General features: G+C 40.1%; 1 protein-coding gene and 1 long non-coding RNA gene across 27 annotated transcripts in view; one reads left to right on the plus strand and one right to left on the minus strand.

Moving 5' to 3' along the window:
• Window positions 1-4670: 4670 nt before the first annotated feature.
• Window positions 4671-7316, minus strand: LOC139800886 (uncharacterized). The gene is made up of 2 exons (XR_011727989.1): window positions 7245-7316; window positions 4671-5536 (listed from the first exon to the last, which is right to left on the minus strand). It is a non-coding gene; the product is annotated as an uncharacterized lncRNA (long non-coding RNA).
• A 132-nt stretch (window positions 7317-7448) lies between these two features.
• The window catches only part of SYNJ1 (synaptojanin 1), a 63700-nt gene continuing 47162 nt past the window's right edge, over window positions 7449-23986 (plus strand). For 19 of the 26 annotated variants that reach the window (XR_011727982.1, XR_011727978.1, XR_011727980.1 and 16 more), the window contains exons 1-5: window positions 7449-7637; window positions 9003-9148; window positions 19647-19733; window positions 20128-20395; window positions 23298-23523. Coding sequence is in view for 22 of the 26 variants with exons in the window: in XM_071754339.1 (XP_071610440.1) it covers window positions 9025-9148; window positions 19647-19733; window positions 20128-20395; window positions 23298-23523 (705 nt within the window). In the remaining 4 variants the exon portion in view is untranslated. Of the gene's footprint in view, window positions 7653-8278; window positions 8446-9002; window positions 9149-19646; window positions 19734-20127; window positions 20396-23297; window positions 23524-23986 lie in introns of those variants that run through there. The other 7 variants (XM_071754440.1, XM_071754269.1, XM_071754365.1 and 4 more) reach the window with 4 other exon arrangements.

Below are 23986 nucleotides of genomic sequence, written 5' to 3' on the forward strand. Positions count from 1 at the left end.
GCTGCTGCAGTGCAACTTGGTAAGCTTTATTCCTTCAGGAAGGTGGTAAAGGAAATGATGCATGTACTGGCTGACTATTTCAGTATGTCAGAAAGAAAAAATCCTTGCAAGATGGATTTTTGGAGTGAACAAACTTCTTTACTTTGGAAAGCAATAGGATAAACATGGGATTTCATAGGCCTCCATGAAGAGCAGTTAAGATATTTCAAAATACTACTGTACTCACAGATACATGGTTTAATAGTGACTGATTTGACGTTTTCTGTGTTAAAATTTTACTGACTTCAGCTTTTATTAGACTGAAGAGGATAGAATTAATTCATGCTACTCAGGTTACTTAATGATGAGATTTAAAGTTGTAGACTATTTGGTTGAGGGAAGAAGAAGGTAGGGGGTAATCAAAAATACTCAAAATGAGTTTTTTTGTTGTTTGATTGTTTTGGGGCTTTGTTTGTTTGTTTACAAGGAGGAGCAAGACTGTACAGTGACTTTTCAATATCTTAGTACCATACCTGCCTCCTAGTTGCAGGATCTCCAGGGATGAGGATGTAGTTAAAACAGCTTTTGCACAGTGTAGTTTGACTGCCCTTTCTAGTCCAGCTACTGGAGTATAAACCTCAAGTGAGGGTTAACTTCCTGGCTTTAGGATAAAGTCCTCAACAGCAAAGCTACTGCTGGTATTCAGAATACCTGCTGCCTTTACACCTGTGATTATAAATACTGGAGGGGACAGGATAAAGTGTGCTTGGGCAGTTCAAAGACCTGTGCTGCTAAAGGGGGTTTGTTGTCCAGCCGTATGGTTACTGCTACTGTTTGCAAATTAATGTAAACAGATAATATTACTGTCAGGGTGAAAATGTACTGTGTTTCTGTTTGGATATTTTAGATATCCATATATATCTATGGATATATATTTGGATATTTTAGACAACAGCATTCCCTCTGAATTTACTGAAAGAGATGCAAAAATCTAGAAGGCTGCCCTCTCTGAATACATTAATGTAGTATTAATAATGCACACTGCATACTGACAAATTTGTTCAGAATCTCCTGGTAACAACTTCAAATGACAAAGCTTTTCACTATTTTTTTCTATCACCCAGAATTTTGACTGCCCTCTAATACTGAATCCGCAAAGTGGCAGTTTCAGAGATTTTAAGACTTGAAAATAAAGTACTTGGTGTCACAGTTTACATTTTCAGTTATGAAATTCTTTGAACACTGGGGCTAATGATACAAGAGAGTGCAGGAAAAGGGGTGGAGTTAACTATTGTCTTTGGTGCCAGGTGCGTCTGCCAAAAAAGATGATTCATAAGAGGCAGTCAACAGTAATCCATCTGAAAGCCTTCTTCAGCCTTGCTCTGCTGAAGCTCTCCCTGTGGCAGTGGTGTTGTGCTGGGCTAATAAAACAACAGCAAGTGGATTTGTTTTTGAAATCTATGTGTAATCATGCTCTCTACTTCCTCTCTGCAAATAATGTGGGATGAGTCATTCCCTCACTCTCTCCCTGGCTGTAGTTCAGGGAGAAAAAAGCTATAGGCTCAAGCCATCAGCTCTCATCTCAAACTTTGCTTTCCTTCTGCCTGTGTGTGCATATATATACACACACATATACAACTACAGAACTTAAATGCAGGATTGTAACTGCAGTTTCAATAGGTGTGCACACTGCTAATAGAGATCCAGATGAATGAAGCAGCAAAGCTCAAGACATTATAAATAGAATCATAGAATCATAGAATGGGCTGGGTTGGAAGGGACCTCAGAGATCATCAAGTCCAACCCTTGACCCACCGCTGCAGTTACCAGACCATGGCACTGAGTGCCACATCCAGTCTCTTTTTAAATATCTCCAGGGACGGAGAATCCACCACTTCCCGGGGCAGCCCATTCCAATGTCTGATCACCCTCTCCGTAAAGAAATTCTTTCTAATATCCAACCTAAACCTCCCCCAGCACAACTTGAGACCGTGCCCTCTTGTTTTGCTGATGGTTGCCTGGGAAAAGAGACCAACCCCCCCCTGGCTACCCCCTCCTTTCAGGGAGTTGTAGAGAGTGATGAGGTCTCCCCTGAGCCTCCTCTTCTCCAGGCTGAACAGCCCCAGCTCCCTCAGCCTCTCCTCATAGGATCTGTGCTCGAGTCCCTTCACCAGCCTGGTTGCCCTCCTTTGGACCTGCTCCAGGACTTCAATATCCTTCCTAAACTGAGGGTCCCAGAACTGGGCACAGGACTCGAGGTGTGGCCTCACCAGCGCTGAGTACAGGGGCAAAATTGCCCCTGTATATACTGGCATTTTGCTCCAGTTCAGATTGCCATTAGGACATTGGGGAATTAGGAAAACATTTTTTTTGTAATCTCTTTATGGCTGCAGAGAATCTTTTTTTCAAGATAGGTTGTGGTCATTTACCTAATTAAGTGCTGTGGAAGACCAACTACACTTCGCCTGTCCTCCCTCTGCAACAACACTGTGTGGCTCTGGTGTTGAAGCCCTTGGACACTTGGAGAGTTTCGCATTCCTATCCCCACACAATGTCACATTTGGAAAACAGTAATATGAAGACGCAGCAAAGTATACTTTTGGGTCATAAGTAATATAACCTCATTTGGGGAAATGTGGGGGCTTTCCTGTGGTTAGATTTGTAAAGGCACTTGGAAGATTTGGTGTAAATAATGTTACCCAATCTTCTCTATAAACAAAATAACCACTTCTGCCACTCAAGCTGTATCTCATTTATTGCCGAAAAGTAAATGGTAGTAGCAGAGTGGTCATACTGCATGTAACAACCTGTAAACAATGTTACAGAACCGCTGATTAGTTGAGGTATAACCTGACGACCACTACTTGAGCGTTATTCTCTCACAGTTTTCCTCACTGTTCACAATCAAAGTTAACAAATAATTATGACACGTTAAGAAGCTGATATTCTAGATCATGATGAAATCCCATGTGAGAAGGCAGTGACACATTAAGTGATGTGGCAATTTTATTTCTGCTCAGAACTAGAGAGACTTGACAAAGTCTAATGCTATTTCAGTAGTTAGCATTGTTTAGGAAAGCAAAGATGTAGAACACTTAAGAGAAAATTGCATGTAAAATTGTCAGTCATTTGACATTTTTATGGATAAGATGATGTATTACAGAACTATTAGAGTTATTTAATTCTAATTATTTACTTACATACTTACATACTTACATTTATTACAGAATTACTTTTACCCTAAAGGTCAATAGCAAAAGGAAAACCTTGTCTTTTACTGCAATGGAAAACAAAATGAAATCTGAAATGTCAAATGGAGAAGTTTGAGGGAAAGTTGTGCAGATACAAGGGCATCATGTGGTTCTCCTTTCTCCTCCGTTAATATAAATCTAATTTTCTGCCTAAGTTTGCTAATCAGTGGTTCTGCTTTCAGTTCTCCATAAGGTACTCTACAGAAAAAAAAAAAAAAAATTCTTTTTGGAAGAACCCTAAATATAAATACCAGGGGAGGGGATATGAACCTGCAGTTTTGATGTAGTACACAGCTTTGGCAGAATTACTTGGTAAGGTTTCTTTTAACAAGCTGACCCATCCTCTTCTTCCTGGTGGTGCTTAAAAACAGTATCCGTCATCTTAGGTTTATTAGTTGACCAGTGAAAATTAAATGTCCTGTGATCAGTTCTCTGAAAGGAAACAATAATACTTGGGATCTGACCATTAGGCTTTACCTGTGATGCCACAAGCAAACAGTTCCTGCAAGAGTTAGTAGTAATTGGTACAGAAAAGAGAACTCTGAGGAGACTTAAAAAATTATTGTTGCAAGGAGGGAGCATGGTTGTGTTTTTTTGAGAAATTCGTGTCCAAGCAAGAGGATGGATCAAATTCAAGAGTTTTTGCCCTGTGCGTGGTACTCCAAACATCAAGCTTTGGTAGCCTTAAATTTTTGGGTTGAATTACTCTGCACCATTAAAAGTAGGATTATTTGCTCAAGAGTATTTAGTTTCTCTGTGTAACTAAAACTCTTGTCCTAAATATGCAGAAATAAATGAAGGGGGATAAACTAATTACATTGAGACAAACTTAGTAACAAAAGGGCCTGCAAGTTAAGAGTCTTATCCAGCCAATGACTTTAGCATATGCTTTTGTTCAAATACGTGAACTGTTGCACTGGCTGAACTTAGATTACTTCTGTACTTTATGTGGATAGTTGAATGTTTTCATAGAGCAGAGACCTGGAGTGGCTGGATACATGGACGTATCTCCAAGATTTGGTGTAGTATGTTTCTTAGATGCTTGATCCCAAATTTACATAGCCTAGATTTCATATGACTTCTTGAATATTGTCTGTTTACTCTCTGACTTACATGATACCTAGATAACTGAAAACATTAAGTGGGATGTAGGTTGCTTGACTATGGGTATCACACAGGCTGGGGACATGTGGCCTAAAATAATTTTATTGTATTTAAATTACATATTGCTTTTTCACCCGAAAGTTTCCATCAGGCTAAGGCATTAATTGAACTGAAGATACTAAAATTACTGTGTACACATGATTACTGTGCCTAGGAACTAGCAGTTCAGAGAACCTGTGTCTGCAAACAGGTGTGGGAAGAGCAAATTCAGCTTTGAAGATTTAATGAACAGGAGTAAGGTCTATGATAAGTGCTAGGAAGAACATGCAAACTAAATACAATTATAAAACTTTAATATATTTGCAGTTAGTGTGCCAATTTAGCAAGGTACAGCATCACAAGATGCCCTGAGAAAATGGTGGTTTGGACACTTAGTGGAATGCATAAAATAACAGTGCCCATGCCAGAGCCTGGCAGCCCTGGTCTGCTGCTGCTGCCAAGGGGAGAGGTAGGGTGTGTGAAGCAGCTGCTGCTGCTGAGGCTGAGGCTCACCCTCTTCCCGTTTCCTGCCATTGCTGGGTTTTGCACTCCTCCCAGTTTTGCTGCAGTAGCTGCAGGTCCAGAAACCTTCATTTTTCAGGCATCCTAATTCTGCCTTTATTTCCCTCTTCCCTGTGACAGATGTTGCATGGTCCTGGGCTTCCTCACCTTTCTGATACCAAAGGTGAATGTTGCCTCAGTTGCTAAGAAGCCTTGAGCCAACTCAAGGCTTTTGCTTTCAGATAGCAAAAAAACTTTTAAATAGGCTTTAATCTGCAGCCCAGTGAAACTGTGGTGAGTCGACCTTGGACTGTAGCCAGACACCCACCCAAACACTCTCTCATAAAGACAGGGTGAGAAAATAGGCTAGAATAGCTCATGGGTCGAGATAAAGATGGAGAGATCACTTAATTATCATCATGGGAAACAGACATGTCTTGGGGAATTAATTAAGTTTATTGCCAATTAAAACAGATCTGGATACTGAGAAAAAAAAAAATCAACACATGTTCCCACACACAGACCTCTTTATCCCAGGCTCAATTTCACTTCTTCATTTCCTGACTCCTCTACCTCCTTGCTCCCTGAGCTCCAGGCACAGAGGTATGGCTCAACATTTCCATACATTTAAGGTTGGTGAGATTCTGAAATTCAGTTGGCAGCTGAGGAAAAATTATAAGCGTGTTTTACTGCACACAGCTGAACAATATATATATATATATTTAATATGCTTTGCTATATTGTGTGGTATATTACACTGTCAATTTTTTAGACTCCAAGATTCATTCTCATTCTCCATTAACTTATAGATTATAGCAGCCTTCCAGTACCTGAAGGCATCTACAGAAAAGATGGGGAGGGACTTTTTTAAAAGGGCATATGGTGATAAGATGTGCAGGAATGGCATTAAATTGGAAGAGGGGAGATTTAGGTTAGACATTAGGAAAAAATTCTTTCCTGTGAGGGTGGTGAGACCCTGGCACAGGTTGCCCAGGGAAGCTGTGGCTGCCCCCTCCCTGGCAGTGTTCAAGGGCAGGATGGGGGGGCTTGGAGCAACCTGGTCTGGTGGGAGGTGTCCCTGACACAAAAAAAGGGGGCTTCCCTTTGGGAAGGCAGGAGCATCTCTCCTGTGAGGAAAGACAGAGAGTTGGGGTTGTTCAGCCTGGAGAAAGGTTACAAGAAAGATACTTTTTACCAAGGCCTGTAGTGACAGGCCAAGGGGCAACAGTTTTAAACTGGAAGAGGGTAGGCTTAGATTAGATAAAAGAAACAAATGATTTACTGTGAGTGGTGAGACCTTTGAATTGTTGTCCCTATTGGTGACCTTTATGTACAGTTAAAACCAGGACACACTTGCTTTGCTTCCACAGCAACTACATTGTCATAGTTTCATTTTTGAACATTAGACCAGAGGTATTCAGGAAATATATATTAAAAATAACTTTTCATGTTTCAATATAATGTTTACAAGAAATGGAAAGGGTATTTCTCTTTTTATTTTTTACCCTTTGCAATGAGAATTATCCTGACTGAGAAGGCAGCAGGAAGAAAAACTACAATCTAAACTCAAAGGGGGTCCAGCTGTTGTCTCAGGAAGTAGCTATACCTCTCACATTTGCCCTCATGAAGATTCTTTAGTTCAAATTAGAGTCTCGGTGAAAAGAGCTTCTTCACAGTATTTAAAATTTTGGTTGTTGGGAGTTTTTTGGGGGGGAGGGTTTGTTTTTTTCTACTTCAGCTCTCCACTCAAACCACCATCCTGGCCCCAGTGTTACCTGAACTGCAGCAAAGCCCATTTCACTCTTTATTTTAGCATGTAGCTCTCTAACCTGCCTTCTGTCATCTCCTCAGTAGCTTGCAATGTCTCACCAACACAATACGGTAAAGCTCCTGTGAAGTGGTACTCCTCCTCCACTTACAGCCTGCACAGGCTAGATGGAAATTTCCAAAGAGACACTTACAGACTGTCCCTAAAACTTCTGAAGGCTGCCAGGCTTCAGCCATGATTCAGTGCTCCCACCCAATGCTGCACTGACAGTCTGTATGCCTATAACACATTTTGCGCAGCAAGGGCTTTCAGTCTGCGTGGCTACTCGTGTGCCCACCCCTACGATTTTTGTTCCAGCTGCACCTGCAGAAAATACACAGCTGCGACCGGGGCTGTGTTTCAACACAGCCTCACCGTGCATCCATAGCACAGTTTTAGACTCGGAAGCTTGCAATCCAGCAGCGCCATCAGACAACGCCACAGGAGAACTTCTCCCAGGGCCCCTCTTGCTACTTTTCCCTCAGAGGACAGGGCTTCCTCAGGCTGAACCCCGACCCTCACAGCAGCGACTGCCCAACACCCGGTGCTCTGGCTTCACCTACCCCCTCACAGGGCCGACGGGGGGGACACACACAAGAACCCGGCTCCGGCAAGCCCTCTCCGCCCAGCCCAGCGCCGCTGCCGCCCGTCCCGCCGAACAACGGCTCCCCAGGGGGGGGATCTCGGCAACCGCCTTAACGGCTGCCCTCGCGCCCCAACAACCGCCTTAACGGCCGCCCTAGCCCCCCTCCCGCCACCCTCACTTTCTTCCCCCCCCCCCCCCCCCCCCCAGCCCCTCGCACCGCCGCCGCCCCCTCACCCCCTCCGCCCGACTTCCGGCGGCGGGAGGCGCAATGCGGAAGGGATGGCGGGGCCGGGGCGGAAGTGAGGTCCCGCCGGCTGCCGCGGCACGGAGCGGAGCGGGCGGCCGTCGGCGGGGGCAGGTGGCGCGGCCGGTGAGGGAGGCGCTGGTACCGCTGTGGCCGGGGGATAGGGAGGGGGGAGGCGGGGGTGGCGGCAGAGGAGGGGGCATCGCCGGCGGGCGCTCGGCGCCTGTCAGTGCGCGGCAGAGCCAGCCCGGCTGTCGCCGTTGCGGAGCTCGGGCCGCGGGGGCGCCGCTGGCGCCAGACAAGATGGAGGCTCCGTCAGCGCTGTCGCGGGTACCGGCGGTACCGGGCTGTGGCGGGAGGCGATGCGTGCCTGCCCCGGGCGGCAGGTGGTAGCGGAGCGGGGATCTGCTGACCCGGTGCCGGCTCCGCGGCTGCCCCTTGGGCCGGGCGGTGGGGAACTAGCGGCTGTGTGGTGGTTTCCTTCCTTCCCTCCGGCGAGGGAGAGGGGCTCCGGGGGAAGGGTCGGACCCCGGGCGATGCTGCGCCCTCAGGGGCTGCACTGGAGGGCGGGAGCCGGCATGTTCCGGGCTGGCGGCGTTGAGTCTGTGTCCGTCCTAGAGGTTACGGACAGGGAGCTAAAGGAAAGCCCGCTCCTTGCTGTCAAGAAGCATCTTCTCTTGCTGCGTGTTTCCTGAGCTTAAGCTTTTCCAATTAGCTGCTCTCGCGTTTGTTTATATATATTTTATATATATATATATATATATTTTTTTTTTTTTTCCTTCTTTATCGATATAAAAGAAGGTCTGACCTGTGTGTCTCGTAGGCATTAGTTTCACTGGTACAATACTGCAATGTTTCAGTCGTCAGCCGCTGCAGGGGAGGGTTTAAATCCGAACAAAAAACTGCTTTAATTTAGAAAAGAAACACTAAACAGGTTAACGGGTTTTTTTTTTGTGTGTGATCTTTTAAAACGTTTTAACAGCTTCAGTGTTTCAAATACACTGTTTCTTTGTACAAGGTCAGAATCAGTAAAATACATGTAAACATTGAAGCCTGCCCAGGCTTCTAGTCCTCTGCATTTGGCATCAGTTTATGATTAAGATACTTGCCATTCCTATGTGTTTTAACCTTTTTTTTTTTTTTTTTTTTTTTTTAAGTATTGTGAAATAAATTCTCATTGCCTTTGCGAAGCTTTTAAATAAATCCTTTATTTTGAAACATGTTTCTCTGGGCAGTTGTGCTTTTGAAACATTGTTATGTTGTCTTCAGATAGTCTCTAGGTTTGTTTTGAAATATGAGATAAAATGAGTCTCCTGAGGTAGGAAGAATGTGGGGTGTTTTTTTGTTTTGTTTTGTGTTTTGTTTTTGGGAGTTTTTTTTGCAGTTTGTTTTTGTTAAAACATGCACAGAAAGAATGCAAGTCAGACCTGCTTTGTAGAATGTATATAGACGCACAAGAAGGTTTCACTAACATCATCTTGTGTTGGACAGGACCGCCTCTGATCGAGGCAAAATGGCTTTCAGTAAAGGATACCGTGTCTATCACAAGCTGGATCCACTTCCATTCAGTGTGATAGTGGAAACCAGAAACAGAGAAGAATGTCTCATGTTTGAATCCGGAGCTGTGGCTGTCCTCTGTAAGTCGATATGTTTTGATAACTACAATGTAAAAAAGTTGGCAAACTTAACATTGTGTAAGCTGCTTATGGAATATAAAGTAACTATTTTGTTTTCTTATTTGCTAATGGAGAGGCTTCTGATTTAAATGAAAAAGAATAACAAACCAAAACAAAGATATTTTCATGCCTTCCATCTGTTGAAAAAGAATTTTACACATTTAATTATATTTTGTCATGCATCTATATTTTCATGTTTAGTAAGTTTTCTTTTTAATAGCTTCCAACAACTGTTTATTTCTTTTATTCTGCACAACCTTCTCCTTTTGAATTCATGATAACTCGTTGAAAAGCTAATTCTCTGTGTTGTATTTCATAATAAAAAATACCATATTTTTTACATGCTATCATTTTAGTTTTTAAATCTCATTTTGTATTATGTTTTTTAATAGCTTTTTGGTTTTTAGCTTTTGTCCCTGTATTCTTAACCTGTCTTGAGACTCTGTATTGGTTTGTCTTGGAATAAAATGAGTAATATTTGGAGCAAGGTGTCTTGCATTGCAAAGTTATTTTTGTGTTTTCAGTGATCAAGTGATAAATGCACTAAATTTCTCCTCCCCCCCTTTTTCTTTTAAGTCGTAGTTGAGGGAGGGCACTAAAATGAGAAGTGCAGAACAGATCTGGAAAATCTATAGATAGGGTTTTAAAATGTAGTTTAGTTTGTATTCTTCAGAAAGCCTGAGTGCCTGTTTGCACGGAGTTTCTAAGCTTGGTTTTGACTCTTTCATAGGAAGGTTTCATACCATGAAGTAATTTTTTTGTTGTCAATAGCTTTTTGATTAAATCATTTTGATGCCTGTTGGTGGTTTTCTAGCCTCGCTATTCTAAGCATCTGATTGGGAAACAGGAGGTTTGATTCACTGCCTGAAGTCTGAGTGGACACAAAAACCTGCCTTCTAGGAGGATGCTCTGGCTTTGTGACTGTGGAGTAGGCTGAGAGGGGGTAGTGTTCTCTTAACAAGACTCAGTGGGAAATGCAGTTTCCAAAGTTTGAGATATGTTTCCTTTCTGCTGTGTTTGCAATTGGCTCTCTTACACCTGAGTGTGCTCTTGGCAGTGGCACGGCCTCTTTCTGAGGCACCTGGCTGCCCATGTGTCCTGTGTAAGGTACCTAAAAATAAGGCCATAGAGTCATCTATACAGGTTAGACTGTATGAACAAGTGTTCTCTGGCATACATATTAATCCACATCTTTAATGTGCAATTAGAAAAAGCTGTCATTAACTGTTAGAGGCCTAGTAATGGGACATGCCAGTATGATTGACATTGTAGCTGTAATTTTATGATGATCCATCTGAAAAACTGTTTGCTTTTCTCATGTTTTTGAGAATATATATTTTTTTTCTACTAGTTTCTTCTTACTATGTATTTAAGTAATCTCATTGATTTTGCTAGCAATATTTGAAAGGCATTTTGTCACATGGATTGGGTTGAGAATAAGTGTCCAGTCATAGAGCTAGTGAACAGGTTTAGTGAAATCCATAAAACAGGAAAAATGCTTTGAAGATTTGTGGAACACTTTATTTTACCATGTGTTTGGTATTACTGAACCTGCTTAAGCTATTTAAGGAGCAATGTATAAAAAGTAACTTCTGAAAGTTATGCTCAAAAAGGACAGTAAGTTAGATGCTTTTTGTGCTGTGATACACTGCAGTCACCTGGATGAAATTATTTTCTCTAAAAATTAAAAACCATATCAAAGTTCCTGCCCTATTCTATGTTTCATTATCAAACAGAGGACATCTGAAAGTCTCTCTTCTTGGGTTCTATACTAAGTAAAAGCATATTATTGATCTGTAAACGTTTGTCCTTGGTATTCTTATTGGCAGGCTACAAAATAGTAAACATTCATAGTTTGCTAGAAGTAGTTGCTCTGAATATTGTTTTCAGTGACCTTAACCACTAACTTGCTTACTCTTTTTCTATCTGGTAAATGGGAATGTTTTCCCAATGCATATTTAGCTATAGCTTTAATTCCTTCCTTTCACCTAAACTCTTTAGGTACTGAAACATGATTATTTTGTTACTGGTTGAAATTTTAGAACTGACAGCAGAAAAAAGTGCTGGAGTTCCCTAGCTCAGGACTTTTTGATTTTTTTCATATTTTTTCACTTCTTTCTGCTTGTTAATTTCTGCTATCTATTGCTCTTAATATGTATTTAAAGGAGCAAAATTATTAGTGCTCAGAGAATATTCATAAAGTACTACTTCTCCATCTCTCTAGTCATGCCACAGAAACCAGTCAGAAGATTTTAGTCTGTAACCTTACAAGCTTCTGGATATCAGTACAAATCTAAAGGCCAAAGATAACGAAAGCCTGGCCCTTGGAGAAGATTTCCCAGATGTTTGTAAAAGTCTGTGTGAATAGATGGGAAAAAATCAGATCAAGTATAAATCAATTTAAATTCAGAACAGCATCACTTTAAAGTATTAAAAATTCACATTTTTAGCTGATTGTGCTAACACTTATTAGATGCTACATAAATTGACAGTACTGATTTCGAACAGTTATGTGTTACTCAAAAGATTTTAATGAATACTGAAGACAAAACAAGTTGTTCAGCCTTATAGCTGATCATAGTTCTTACATGTATGTTGAATGTATAATACAGGCATGACATGGTGAAATACATGTTACATGGAAAGTGATTCACATGGTTCAGTTTTGAAAGCCTTACTGAACTGCATCTTCTAGGGTATCCATATATAGAAATTTGGATTTGAAATGGGCTAGGAGAAAGGCATGAAAGGTTGCTGATCCTTTAAATGTCACCTTAAAGGATGTGCAGCTGTTACTTTGCTGAGGGAAAGGTTATGGTATAGCCCCTCACCCCCTTTATATTCAGTGAAGCACTGCAAGATGATTCTGAGGGTTTAGTTAGCCCTCTACATGCAGTGCTGTATAGCTTATATGTTGTGTGCTTTTTTTTCAGTGTGTACTGTATGCACACTGAATCCTTTATTCAAGTTGACAAAGTAAGGTGGAAGAAAGGAGAGGGTCAAAGGGAAAGTACAGATGTGACAGTTGTGTAACCATTCTGTCGTAATGTGGAAAGCAGCCCAAGCCACTCTTCTGCTGGAAGTATTCTGTGTACTGCTAGTGACATGTTACTGTGACCAAAACATCTAAGAGATGCTTTGCCTGCCTCTATATGTTTAATACCTCTTTTATTGACTCAGTCCTAGTATTGGATTAGCCCAAGATGTTGAGGGGATCCTACCATCTTTCTTCTCAAGGCCATGTAAGAACACTTGATTTAAATGTCAACAGTTTCACTGCTGATTTGTTTAGAATTTAGTGGGAGGATGTTGTAGATCGATTTTTTTTTTTTTTTTTTTTTTTTGACATATAAAATAGACAGTAGATTTATTCTTTGAAATAGGACTATTTAATGAGGTATCTTACCTGTAAATATTTCAATGAGTGAGCTGGAGGTTTTTCTCTCTCTGTTCCTCTCTGGTGAGTCATAAAGAAGCAAGTGGGAAGCTGTCTTTACTCATGTTGCTTGTGATGAGTAAAGGAGAATGTTCTATCGTCTGGGAAAATGCTGGGCCCTGAGTGAAAAGAGCAAGAGCTTCATGCATTTTGGCTTCAGTTTTATGGTAAAGCTGGTTATGGTCTTCTTCAGTCTTATGGTTACAGCAGGTGTAAAGAGGAGGCACTCTGAACATCCCGAGCTTTCTGTAGAGCTAGATAAAGTAAGAACTGTAATAACCTGTGTGCAGCAGGCATCCTGGTGTTCATAGTCATCTTTAGCAATGCTGCTTTGTCACCCAGTCATATTCCAGTTCTTTTTAAAAAGAAAATTCTTTCACACTGCATTTTTGGGGGCTGGGGGAAAAGGCAGATATGCTACTCTCTACTCACAGTAGCAGATGGGGAATAATAATTTTGCATGAGATTTTAAGTTTACATGGTGCTTGAGGAAACTTAGATACCCAGGAAAGAAATACGCTGTTGGATACATTTGATGAGTACCTGTTATATGTATGCAGTTATTAAGAAGCATAGCATTATATAGGATCACTGTTTTGTTTTTTGTTTTTTTTTTACTTTGGCATTTGCTGCCACCAGTAATAAACTGCCAGTGTGTGATTCTCTATCCTCCTCCCTCTCCCCTGCTTTTGTTTATTACATGGAGTTTCGAGTGGAACCACATCACATTAATTAGGAAAGGAGAATGTTTCAAAATAAACAGCTGCATTCCATTGGTCATGACAGGATCCTATAAAGGAACCTTGATATAAATAGTTTCCTGTTTTATATACATATATAAAGGTATAATAATAAGAATCAAAATTCTTCAGACAATAATGTATTTTCTGGAAACAGCATGTCAGAGAGGAAAGGTCCAATAAAGGCTGTGGTAGGAACAATTTTTGAATGTTTTTCTAATGCAGTATTATATTTATATGAGGCCAATGTGAAGGGACTAGCATTCAAAGGCAAGCAACAGTTTAACTTTCCTGTCCTTATTACTGTTTTGACTAAGTGTCATCTTCCAGATTACACCTTCTCATTAAACAGTATCTTAAAACACTTCAGAAGCTGGAGGGAAGTGGCAGCTGTAGTGGACACCAAGGGCAGCTGTGCTGGTAGAAGCAGCTGTAACCTGTCCTCATGTCATCAGGTATCTTTCTTTAGATTCTATTGAATTCACTGTGCTTTAAAACATTCTGGGAAGATGTTCTGCTTGTTGCTTTCCTGGCATTTCCAACAAAATCACATGGTTTAACAAAGACCACATATGCTAGCTGAGCACACTTTGAAAAGTACAAGAAGGTACAGTAGGAGTTTTCCCAGAAGGTCAGTTCAGGCAGTTGAGGCCTCCTCTTCTGGGAGGATTGTGACCTCTTTGAAAGGCATAGTGGATCTGCAAGAATTTGGTCCACAGTACTGCAAACATTAAAAATGTTAGTTAAAACAGATTCTGGAGGCCTTTTGCTTTGTAAGGTAGACTTGCTTCACAGCAATAGTCAAAACACATAGTCAAAATGTGTTTTCCACATTTGATGATTTTAGTGAGGGATTTCACTGGTAAAAAATAATTCTCTTTATTATAATGTTCCCTTTTCAATTCAGGAAATTTTAATTTCCATGGTAGAACACTTGATAGTAAAAGTCATAGTTGTATCCTACTGGACATCCAGTGAATGATAGCTCTTGCTAATTAAATGTCTGTAACAAGCCTAGTTTGCATATTTCTGGAGTTACTCAGACATAACTTAGAAAATCTAATTAGTATGTTTACATTCCAGATACTTTGGTAGCTCTTTCACTTGCTAGTGCAAATTTAAACTGAAAATTTTGTAATTTTGTGAATCAACATGCACGAGAAAAATTGCAACAGTTGGATTTCATGTAAAATAACTATTTTTAACCAAAGTATTCACTATTGGAAGAAAAACTGCAGATTATTGGAGCTATAAAGTTTTGTGTTCAATTAGAAAATGTGACTGGGTCAGAAAGTCTAGATGTGATGGAAGTGCTTGTATCTTGTTACATAGGTCATCTTTGTTATCACACTTTTATTTCTCAGGTTTTTTTCCCCTCATCAGTGGTGTTAGTTGAAATGATATATCTTCTGAAGTAACTTTGCATAATATTGATAAATAATGCTAAAGCAACCAAGGCAATTTTACTTGCTCATCTGTTACAGTTACTATGTTGTTGTTCTAAAGAGTGTAGGGTTTGGGTTTTTTTCTGGCTTGTAGAATTCAAATATCATTGCTTAAATCTAGAGATGTTTGGGTTTGTTTTCTTGTTTTTTTCATTGTTGCAGATTTACTGAGCATTCCTCCCCATAGTCTTAATGTATGTGTTAGTTATGGTAACATGTAAGTGTCTTTATGAAGTTAATAATGGAACAAATGAGATGTTAACATGTAAAAATACCAATACCCAATAATTTGGTTTATTTTTCTTCTTATTATTTTTCTCTTGGTACTGCAAGTGAAGCTTAATGGCTTTCTACAAGGATGTTTTCAACTTGACCTGAAAAACATGAAAACCTTTTTAAGTGTGTGCTTTTATGGGTGCTTTTTGTTGTTGTTGATTTTTGTTTGTTTTTTGTTCAGGTTTTGTTTTTTACTGCTAAATAGCAAATCTTCATTTCTGTTTCAGTAATTAATCAAGTTCAATCTAATTAATGAAGTGGGTTAAGCAGAATCTACTTTTAATTTCCTTTCTCCTTAATAACTGTATTGACACAAAATAATAGTAGAAATACTGCTTCATAATGTTTTATGTCCACCTTTATACACAGACATGTATGCTTGCATTGTCTCCTCTTTATAATCCTTCTTTATGTGTAATTTGAACTCTCTTAAATCCAGTGGTAGGGGTGAAAGTTGCCATTCCAGCAGGTCATTTCTGTATTTAGAAGTTGCTTGTCTTTGTGTTTCTAAGGAAGTGACAGTCTTTTAAATTTTTTTCAGACAGCCTTAATTTCGTGTTTGCTTACTTCTAAGTATTTCAAGATTAATAAATAGACAACCTACTTCTCCCTAAAAATTGATTTAAATTTTTGGACTCTACATTTTTATGAGTGCATATTTATATTAGCTGCATTTTTTTAAGATATGGAGGTCATAAATCAAAGTCAAGAGGGCTCTCATGGCTATAGGCCAACCTGCCATTCTGGGAAGAGATGTTCTCATTCATTGAGAATGTTACAGAGGAAATGAGGAAATGCTCTTGGAAATGCTCTCTCCTTCTGTCAGGATTACCTTAGCCTTCCTGTGGTTTAACCTCTAAACTGCAGTTCACCCAGCTGGTAATTTCAGCTGTGCATAGAGGAAACTGGAAGTTGGCTTTTCATATGCTAAATATAAGACACTACAGTCATGGAATCTTAGCAGTGTATTTTTTTAGCTTCAGTGGCTCTTTCATATCCAGCTGTATCCAATGACTTTGCATGTTGAACTAAGTGAGAAAGCATAGGTCTTCATGAAGGTTACAGCTTTGGTGAAGAAGGAAGAGTGAAGTATGAAACTTACGGGGAGAATCTGGATGGTTCCAGAGCACTATGTTGTTATTCACACTGTTTGGTACAGAGTGATGTGAAAACCTATAAGTTTAATTTTGTTTTTTGCAGAAATGGGAAATGCCATGTACAGAGATTGCACTCTGGTCTGAGTGTTTGGAGTTTTGTTTTTTTTTTTAGCACCCATAAATGAAAGGCATCTGTGGCTAGCACCGGAGGGGATGTGATGGTTAGGAAATTCTTTTAAATGTTTGAGAGCTAAAAGGTCTTTTGGGCTAAAGCAGCTGTATAACCATTTGCATGTTTTCATAGTGTTACTGCTTGTCCCTGCCCAGACCTGTGAGGCTTCCCTTACCTTGCCCACAGCCCAGGACCCCATTTCAGTCCCCTCAGGGCTACCAGTCCCTGCCCCAGCAATGCTACAGCAAAGTTCTGGTCTACAGCTCTCCACAGCCCTGCCCAGCCTGGACATGGGCCCTGCTGAGCTGGGCTGAAGTGCTCACCCAGCCTTGGCCTCTCCCTGTCTCCATGGCCTGCCTGCCCATCCTGGGACAGTATCTGGCCCTGGTTGCCTGGTTACCAGGCCTGACCCTTGTCCACAAGTTGACATCCTGGCCTGTCTTCAGCCCATCCCCATGGAGATGCCTGGTGTCCTGGCCTGGGGCTGCCCTGCCTCCCTAGGGAAGCCCATGTTACTAACAGTGTCCTGGCTCCCAGGGACATGTTGGGCCCCACGGTGTTCCAATAGTTCAAATTGAAGAAAATGGAAAGGATTTTGGTGTGTCTGTGTTTTGCTCCTGATTTCATCTTGGTTTCTTGAGAAAACTCAAGTGGTTTTCCTTAATAGTGTAGCACTGGTGATGGTGGGAAGTCCCTTATTGTGCATTACCCTGGGAGCAGCCTGAGCACTGCTGCAGTCAACCATCAGAAACATCCAAAACATCCCTGTGTAGTGTGGTAAGGAAGAGGTAGCAGTGCAGTGCTGTGGAGCTGCTCCCTCTTCAGCTGTTGTTGCTACCTTGTGGCTGCTTTCTTTTTAGATTAGTTTCTTAAGGAAAAGGAGGTTTATGTGATAGTAATTTTTCATCCCTCTGTACTGGCTAATATCAGGCATCACCAAATCTCGGAATTCTTTCAGATTTTGCAAGCACTGCCTGCTGGAGGTTCAGATGGGCTCTCTTGATGAAGGGGAATCTGCCATGTGAATTTATATTATGAAGTTGTAACTCACAGATGTGCCTTGTGGGAGGGAGGTAGGAGCATGTTGCTGGTAGGCTCTTCTGCATCGTGGCCGCCTGTTGCAGGACCTGTTAAATGTACCATGTGCCTAGACTTGGGTTCAGTGGAGGCAGTACCTGAAACCTGGGGTAGGTGAAGATGTGCCAGGATGGATGAAGTAAACCTTCTGAGGTGTGAAATGTTTGCCATTTTCCCATATGAATGCCTTAAAAACAAAACAAGAACATAGTAAGAGAGGTAATGGCTGTGTTGGATAAAAATGCTCACTGTTAGAAAGTTTTGCTCAGAGTTCATGCTGTATGAGATCTAATGTAACTGAAAAACATGGCATTAAATTATTTTGGTTGGTGTTGGTGCTTTGTTAACAAAATAATAATTGACTAGCCATATAAAATTTTGTCTTTCTGTTCTGTTTTTTGCAACCCTTTGCTGCTCTTTTAGCAGCAGCCTTTTTTGTTGATCCGAGTTTGCCAAATCCTTGGGACTTTAATTTACGTCAGGCATTTATTTATTTATTAGGGCTTAGCAAGGATAATGGGTGTTCTATGCAACAGAAAAGGAGAATAAATCCATAGAAGGCTGAGAAGCCATTGTTCTGAAATGTCATTAAATGCTGAGAGGCACCTTTAAGAAAAATCCTGCAAAAAGTTTGGAATAAAACCTCATCTTTTGTTAATAATTTGAAATGTGGAAGAATGCGGCAGTTCTCTGGTTACCAAAAGCTGTGTTTAGAAGAGTACTTTGACATCATTAAATTCTTGCTGAGAAAGAAACAGATTGATGAAAGATTCTTGAAAGAAAGAGATCTTGAAGTTTAGAAGCTGTGCTTTCCAGCTGATGGTGATGTGGTTAAGAAAAGCATATTTTGGTGGTATTGATAAAATCACTGCCTGTAAAAAATGTGTTTAGGCCACCTGCAAGCCTTAGCACTTGTTATGGGTGAGGGCTTTGAAAATAACCATGCTGCTATAACCCTCCTACCTTCAGCATATAGATTGCAGAAATACAAATAAGAATTTTTAGGATACACTTAATAAAACACTAAATGAACTTAGATTTCAGGTTGAGGTTAAATAATTGTTAAATCTCTATTGGAGTTTCTGATCCAATTTAATAATAGAGCTCAAATGGAGGACATCTGAACAGAAGATACAGGCTTGGGCCTAGGCAGGGCTATGCTAAGCTTAGGGAATACTCATTAGAAAGATTAACAACATCAATTGTAGAGAAAGTATAGCTTATGTGAGAGAGAGCACAGTTGGATGCTAGGTCAATAGGCATTTTGATTTATGCTTTTCTTTATGTCAAAAGCTAATTTTTAAGTGTCAAAGTAAAAATTAATTAGCAGGTAATTTCTGAGGTGCTGATCTTTGGTGATCCAGAAACCTCAGTCCCTGTGGATCCAGTGGCACAGTTGGTGTTTTGTACTTCAGATGCAGTCTCAGGTGTGAGCAAAAATGTAGAAAAGGTGGAATCCAGTTTTTGCTCTGCAGCATCCCTGTCACCTGACTCTGCAGTCAAGCTTTTGGGCCTGTTTTTCAAGTGCTGATTGAAGTCTTAAAATAATTTACACTGGGAGCATTAACTGCCAGGTGAATAATGGTAGATATACCTTAATTTATTCTAAAGTACTACAAACTTATTTTTCAGAAATTTCTATGAAAGTTGTGTTTTCCTAATCTAGGACATGGCTTTTAAATACTCTTATCTTGTGGACCTACAAGAGTTTTGATTTCCTTGGAATATATCTAAAATAGACTTGAGATAATCTTGTTTACTTATCTTGAAAGAATACTGCTGCATCACTGTTGTGTTCTTGGAGAAGAAGGATATTTTTTTTCTGAAGAAAAGCATGGCATTTATCAGTAGTCTAATTTAGGTAACTACAGGAGAGCGTTCTCATGGAACTCATTTTCTGACTGTGTTTTAGATGCTTCTTGTATTCGGAGATGATGATGTTGAAAATGCCAACGTTCTTTAAAATCACTTGGAGCTTTTACAAGTCCTTTTTTTTTTTTTGCCTAAAAACATACTGTGGTCAGACTTTGTCAGAAAATCAAACCCTTATTTGCCTTTATAAAATGCCATATATTTGTACATTTGTATTTCTTTCTGGAACTTTCATATAAATGCTACTCTCATAATCTCTTGGATTTTTCCATTTGGAGTGGATTCATTCTCCCTGCCATAGTATATAGTTTTTTACATAATAAAATTTTGTTTTCTTTCTGTAGCTTCTGCAGAAAAAGACACGATCAAGAATACCTACTCTAAAGTAATGGATGCATATGGCCTCTTGGGTGTATTAAGATTAAACCTTGGTGAGTAAAATATGCAAAACCTCAGTTTTTCATTTGGGAAAGAAAAATGTGCTCCTTTTGTAGAACACCACAGCACAGGATCTTCGCAACAGGAACTAGGCTCTTTTTTTCTTTGTATTTTCTGTCTTTGTAGAGTAACTTGCAAGTCTGGAGTACTCCCAGAAATGAGGGAGTGGACAAAAATAACTTCCGATTTCACAATTCCTGTTATTTGCAGCTTAGTTTCTCCTGCTTGCATTTCCTTTTCTTCTGTAGAACTTGAGAACCAGTTCTTGTTGGTTGTTTTTGCACTTTTTCCAGAGAAACTGAGATCAGATTGTGTGCGTTTAAGTGTATAAATACATCAGCATCACTAAGATTGATTCCCTTACCTGTGCCTTCTCTTGTTTTACAGGAGACACGTTGTTACATTATCTGGTTCTAGTAACAGGATGCATGTCTGTGGGAAAAATCCAAGACTCTGAGGTTTTTCGGGTCACTTCCACTGAATTTGTATCGTTACGAATCGATTCAACAGACGAGGATCGGATTTCAGAAGTGCGCAAAGTCTTGAACTCGGGAAACTTTTATTTTGCGTGGTCTGCAACTGGTGTCAGCTTAGATCTCAGTCTCAATGCACACCGCAGCATGCAGGAGCACACCACTGACAATAGGTTTTTCTGGTGAGTTTGTGAAGTGTTTTATGAGGCATCGTACAGGATAATGCGTGCCTGTACAAATTAATCCATGGCACATTTTTATCCTTGTTTTTAAAAGCTCCTAAATCATAGAATCATAGAATGGGCTGGGTTGGAAGGGACCTCAGAGATATTTTAAGGAACCCTTGATCCACTACCGCTGCAGTTACCAGACCATGGCACTGAGTGCCACATCCAGTCTCTTTTTAAAAATCTCCAGGGATGGAGAATCCACCACTTCCTGGGGCAGCCCATTCCAATGTCTGATCACTCTCTCTGTAAAGAAATTCTTTCTAATGTCCAACCTAAACCTCCCCTGGCAGAGCTTAAGTCCATGCCCTCTTGTCTTACTGATGGCTGCCTGGGAAAAGAGACCGATCCCCCCCTGGCAACCCCCTCCTTTCAGGCAGTTGTAGAGAGCAATGAGGTCTCCCCTGAGCCTCCTCTTCTCCAGGCTGAACAGCCCCAGCTCCCTCAGCCTCTCCTCATAGGATCTGTGTTCGAGTCCCTTCACCAGCCTGGTTGCCCTCCTTTGGACCTGCTCCAGGACCTCGATATCCTTCCTAAACTGAGGGCCCCAGAACTGGACACAGTAAATGTACACCTTTGTCCAGCAAACGTTTATGAGATAGAACAGCATTATATGAACTCTTAAGAACATAAGCATGTTATTAATGATACAATGTTTACAATGTTTCCATGGCCATTTGTAGTATCTTAACTGGAAGACACAGGTTTTCACTGCTTATGATATACTTTGAATAGTTGTGATGTTGTGTTTCAGCTTTGGTGCCTTTTAATTCTTCAAGTGTGTCTGCTTTTTAAAATGAGTGTGGTAATGGAGCTTTAAAGAAAATGTTAATCTGGATTAACATTCTGGATATTGAAATGTTGTGGTGCTTATATATAATTACCAAGAGGGTTCCAACATAGGAAAGGGCCTATAAGTGTCATTACACAGATAATTGTCATGTTGCTTATTTTATTGAAACAGATATGTAGCCAAGCAGTGCACACTGCTTGGCTGCTGAACTCATCCTTTCTAAGAATATTTTTTAATAAAGTATAGGTTTTCATACAGATAATTCTTTATGAAAGGATACTGTTATTTCTGTCAACAAGCAGCTCAAGTAATGCCAGTGATGCCTACTGTAATGTAAGAGATTCTCCTGACATATTTTCAACCTTTGTTGAAAATGGTGTATGTGGCCATGAAACTTAGAAGGGTCCCTAAAACTTGGCAGTATTCTGTTCAAAGAGGTGAAAAGCTACATCATCACTCCTCTTCCCCCCAGCATACATGATACCAAAATAACTTTGGCATTTGTGCCAGTGCTACTCAACTCTGCTGCTGTTTCAGTCAGACAGAAAAATATGATCAGATTGCTATAAAACCCAAAATATGGGTATTAAGACAGAAAATAAGATCTAATCTTCAGAAACACACCTACCTTGATGTAGGATGTCAGAAGTTATAGGAATATAGTTGTTTGCCTCTACATCTGGACGATGACTGGGCTCTTTTTAAGAAGTCAGTATTTCAAGAAAAAATGATAATGCTGGTCAACCCTGTCCAAATAAGCTTGTCTGATTTTGACCCCCGTTATAAAACTTCCTAAGTTGCCTGGCTTTTTTTTCCAGTAAGATTCAATCCTTGCAGGAGGTAGGTGAAATGCCACAGATTTCAAGATCTAGAAATGTAAACACTGAAAGTCAATATAGAAAGAAAGTATTTTGCTTATGCACTTTATTAAGCTTTCTTGGGCTTCTTCTATTAAAAAGTTTAAGTCTCAGATTGCCCAGAGGAAGAAAGTTGCTTTCTCCATCTCCTATTTTAATACGTATGCATACTTTTCTGTAAAGTGAATGCATATTTGAATACAGTAATTAGATCTTCATTGATGATTCATCTGAGGTGTTTGATAAGTTGCAGATTATCTATTTATTTACTTATTTCATTGGAAATTTGAAATGAAAAGGCTGAAATTAAAATTAGTATCTTCCACCTTTATACCAAGTATGCTATTTGCAATGCTGATAGAATTTTCTGGACAGTGGCAAAACCACCCATCTTACTATGGTTTGCTTTTCTTTGCTATGCAGAAAAATTCACTTCCTATTTATACAAGGAAATGTTTCCAAATAAGACCAAAAGCCAAGCCCCACTAAAGTGAGGTAAAACAAACAAACAAAAACCTCTCAAAACCCAGACTTTATTCTTTACTTACTTCCGGCAGTGTTGATTGGTACTACTTAATACAAAGGTGCATCCAAACTGTGGCTCAGTCTTTCATTTGAGCAGTAGTTGGTATGAAAACAGTATATTCAGTATATAATGTACCAACGTTTAATCCTGAAATTCATGTGTATTCCTGGAGGCTTGTCTAGGCAAGGGATGAATAGTGGTATTGTATAATACAAATAATCAATGTATGCTGACTAGAATTTTTTTTAACTTGTGGTATTGTGAAATTGAGTAGTGCTTTACCCATCACAAAAAGTAAGCCCATAATTGGAATTCTAGCTTGTGTTTCCCAGAGTCTGTAATCTTTGGCTTCTCAAAAGAAATATAAACAAGCTCAGAGTTGGTTTTTTTGCTGGGTGAAGAGCAGAGGCTATAAGGGTCATTTTTTTGAAGTCATTAAGATTCATGGCTTCACCCCATATTCTTATTGTGCAAATGTGTAAGCTGTTGTAACTTTGTTATTTCAAGTATGTTTAAGTTAGAGTTATGTCATAAAACTATGACAGGCATATTTTCATTTTGTTACTTGTAGTAGTGGGCATAAAGTATAAGAAGTTAGTAGCTGGTTTAGCAGTTGTCACAAGTTCTTTTTTAGCTGTGTTTAATTTTAGTTATTTTTCTTAATTTTTTTTTTCCTGATAGGAACCAGTCACTGCATTTACATCTGAAGCACTATGGTGTGAACTGTGATGACTGGTTGTTACGTCTCATGTGTGGGGGAGTGGAGATAAGGACAATTTATGCAGCTCACAAGCAGGCAAAGGCTTGTCTCATTTCACGACTAAGCTGTGAACGGGCTGGCACCAGATTTAACGTCCGGGGAACAAACGATGATGGTCATGTTGCTAATTTTGTTGAAACAGAACAGGTATGCCATGATACAGTGCACATTATTTGGCTGATAAACTCAAGATAAACCTGCGTGTGCATAGTTTTTTGCTCTGAATCAACAGATCACCAGAGATATTGAAATAGTCCCTTTGCTGCTAAATAAGGATTCTAAGTAGGTTACATAATTTGATGATCTTGGTTTTTAGCGTAGCTTAGCGTAACAGCACGCATGGGTCTGAGTTTCAGTAGCTTAAGAAGCTGTTATCCACCAGCTGAACTTTTGTAGGTGGCTGTACTTCCTTTTATCCTCCTCAGCTCTAGGTGAGCATGTGCTTCTTTTGGCCTAAGCTAATGGTAAAGTCAAAGGCCTTAGAAATAAGGACAAGAGATTGTTTTGCAAATACATGGTACCCGTGGTTCAGGAAAAAGAAAAACATTCCTATGGTTTCTTAACACAGCTCCTCTGAAAGGTGGTTTTTAGAGTCAGTGTAATTCCACTG

The sequence above is a fragment of the Heliangelus exortis genome, chromosome 1 (genome assembly GCF_036169615.1).
Source record: "Heliangelus exortis chromosome 1, bHelExo1.hap1, whole genome shotgun sequence".
Classification (NCBI taxonomy): domain Eukaryota; kingdom Metazoa; phylum Chordata; class Aves; order Apodiformes; family Trochilidae; genus Heliangelus; species Heliangelus exortis.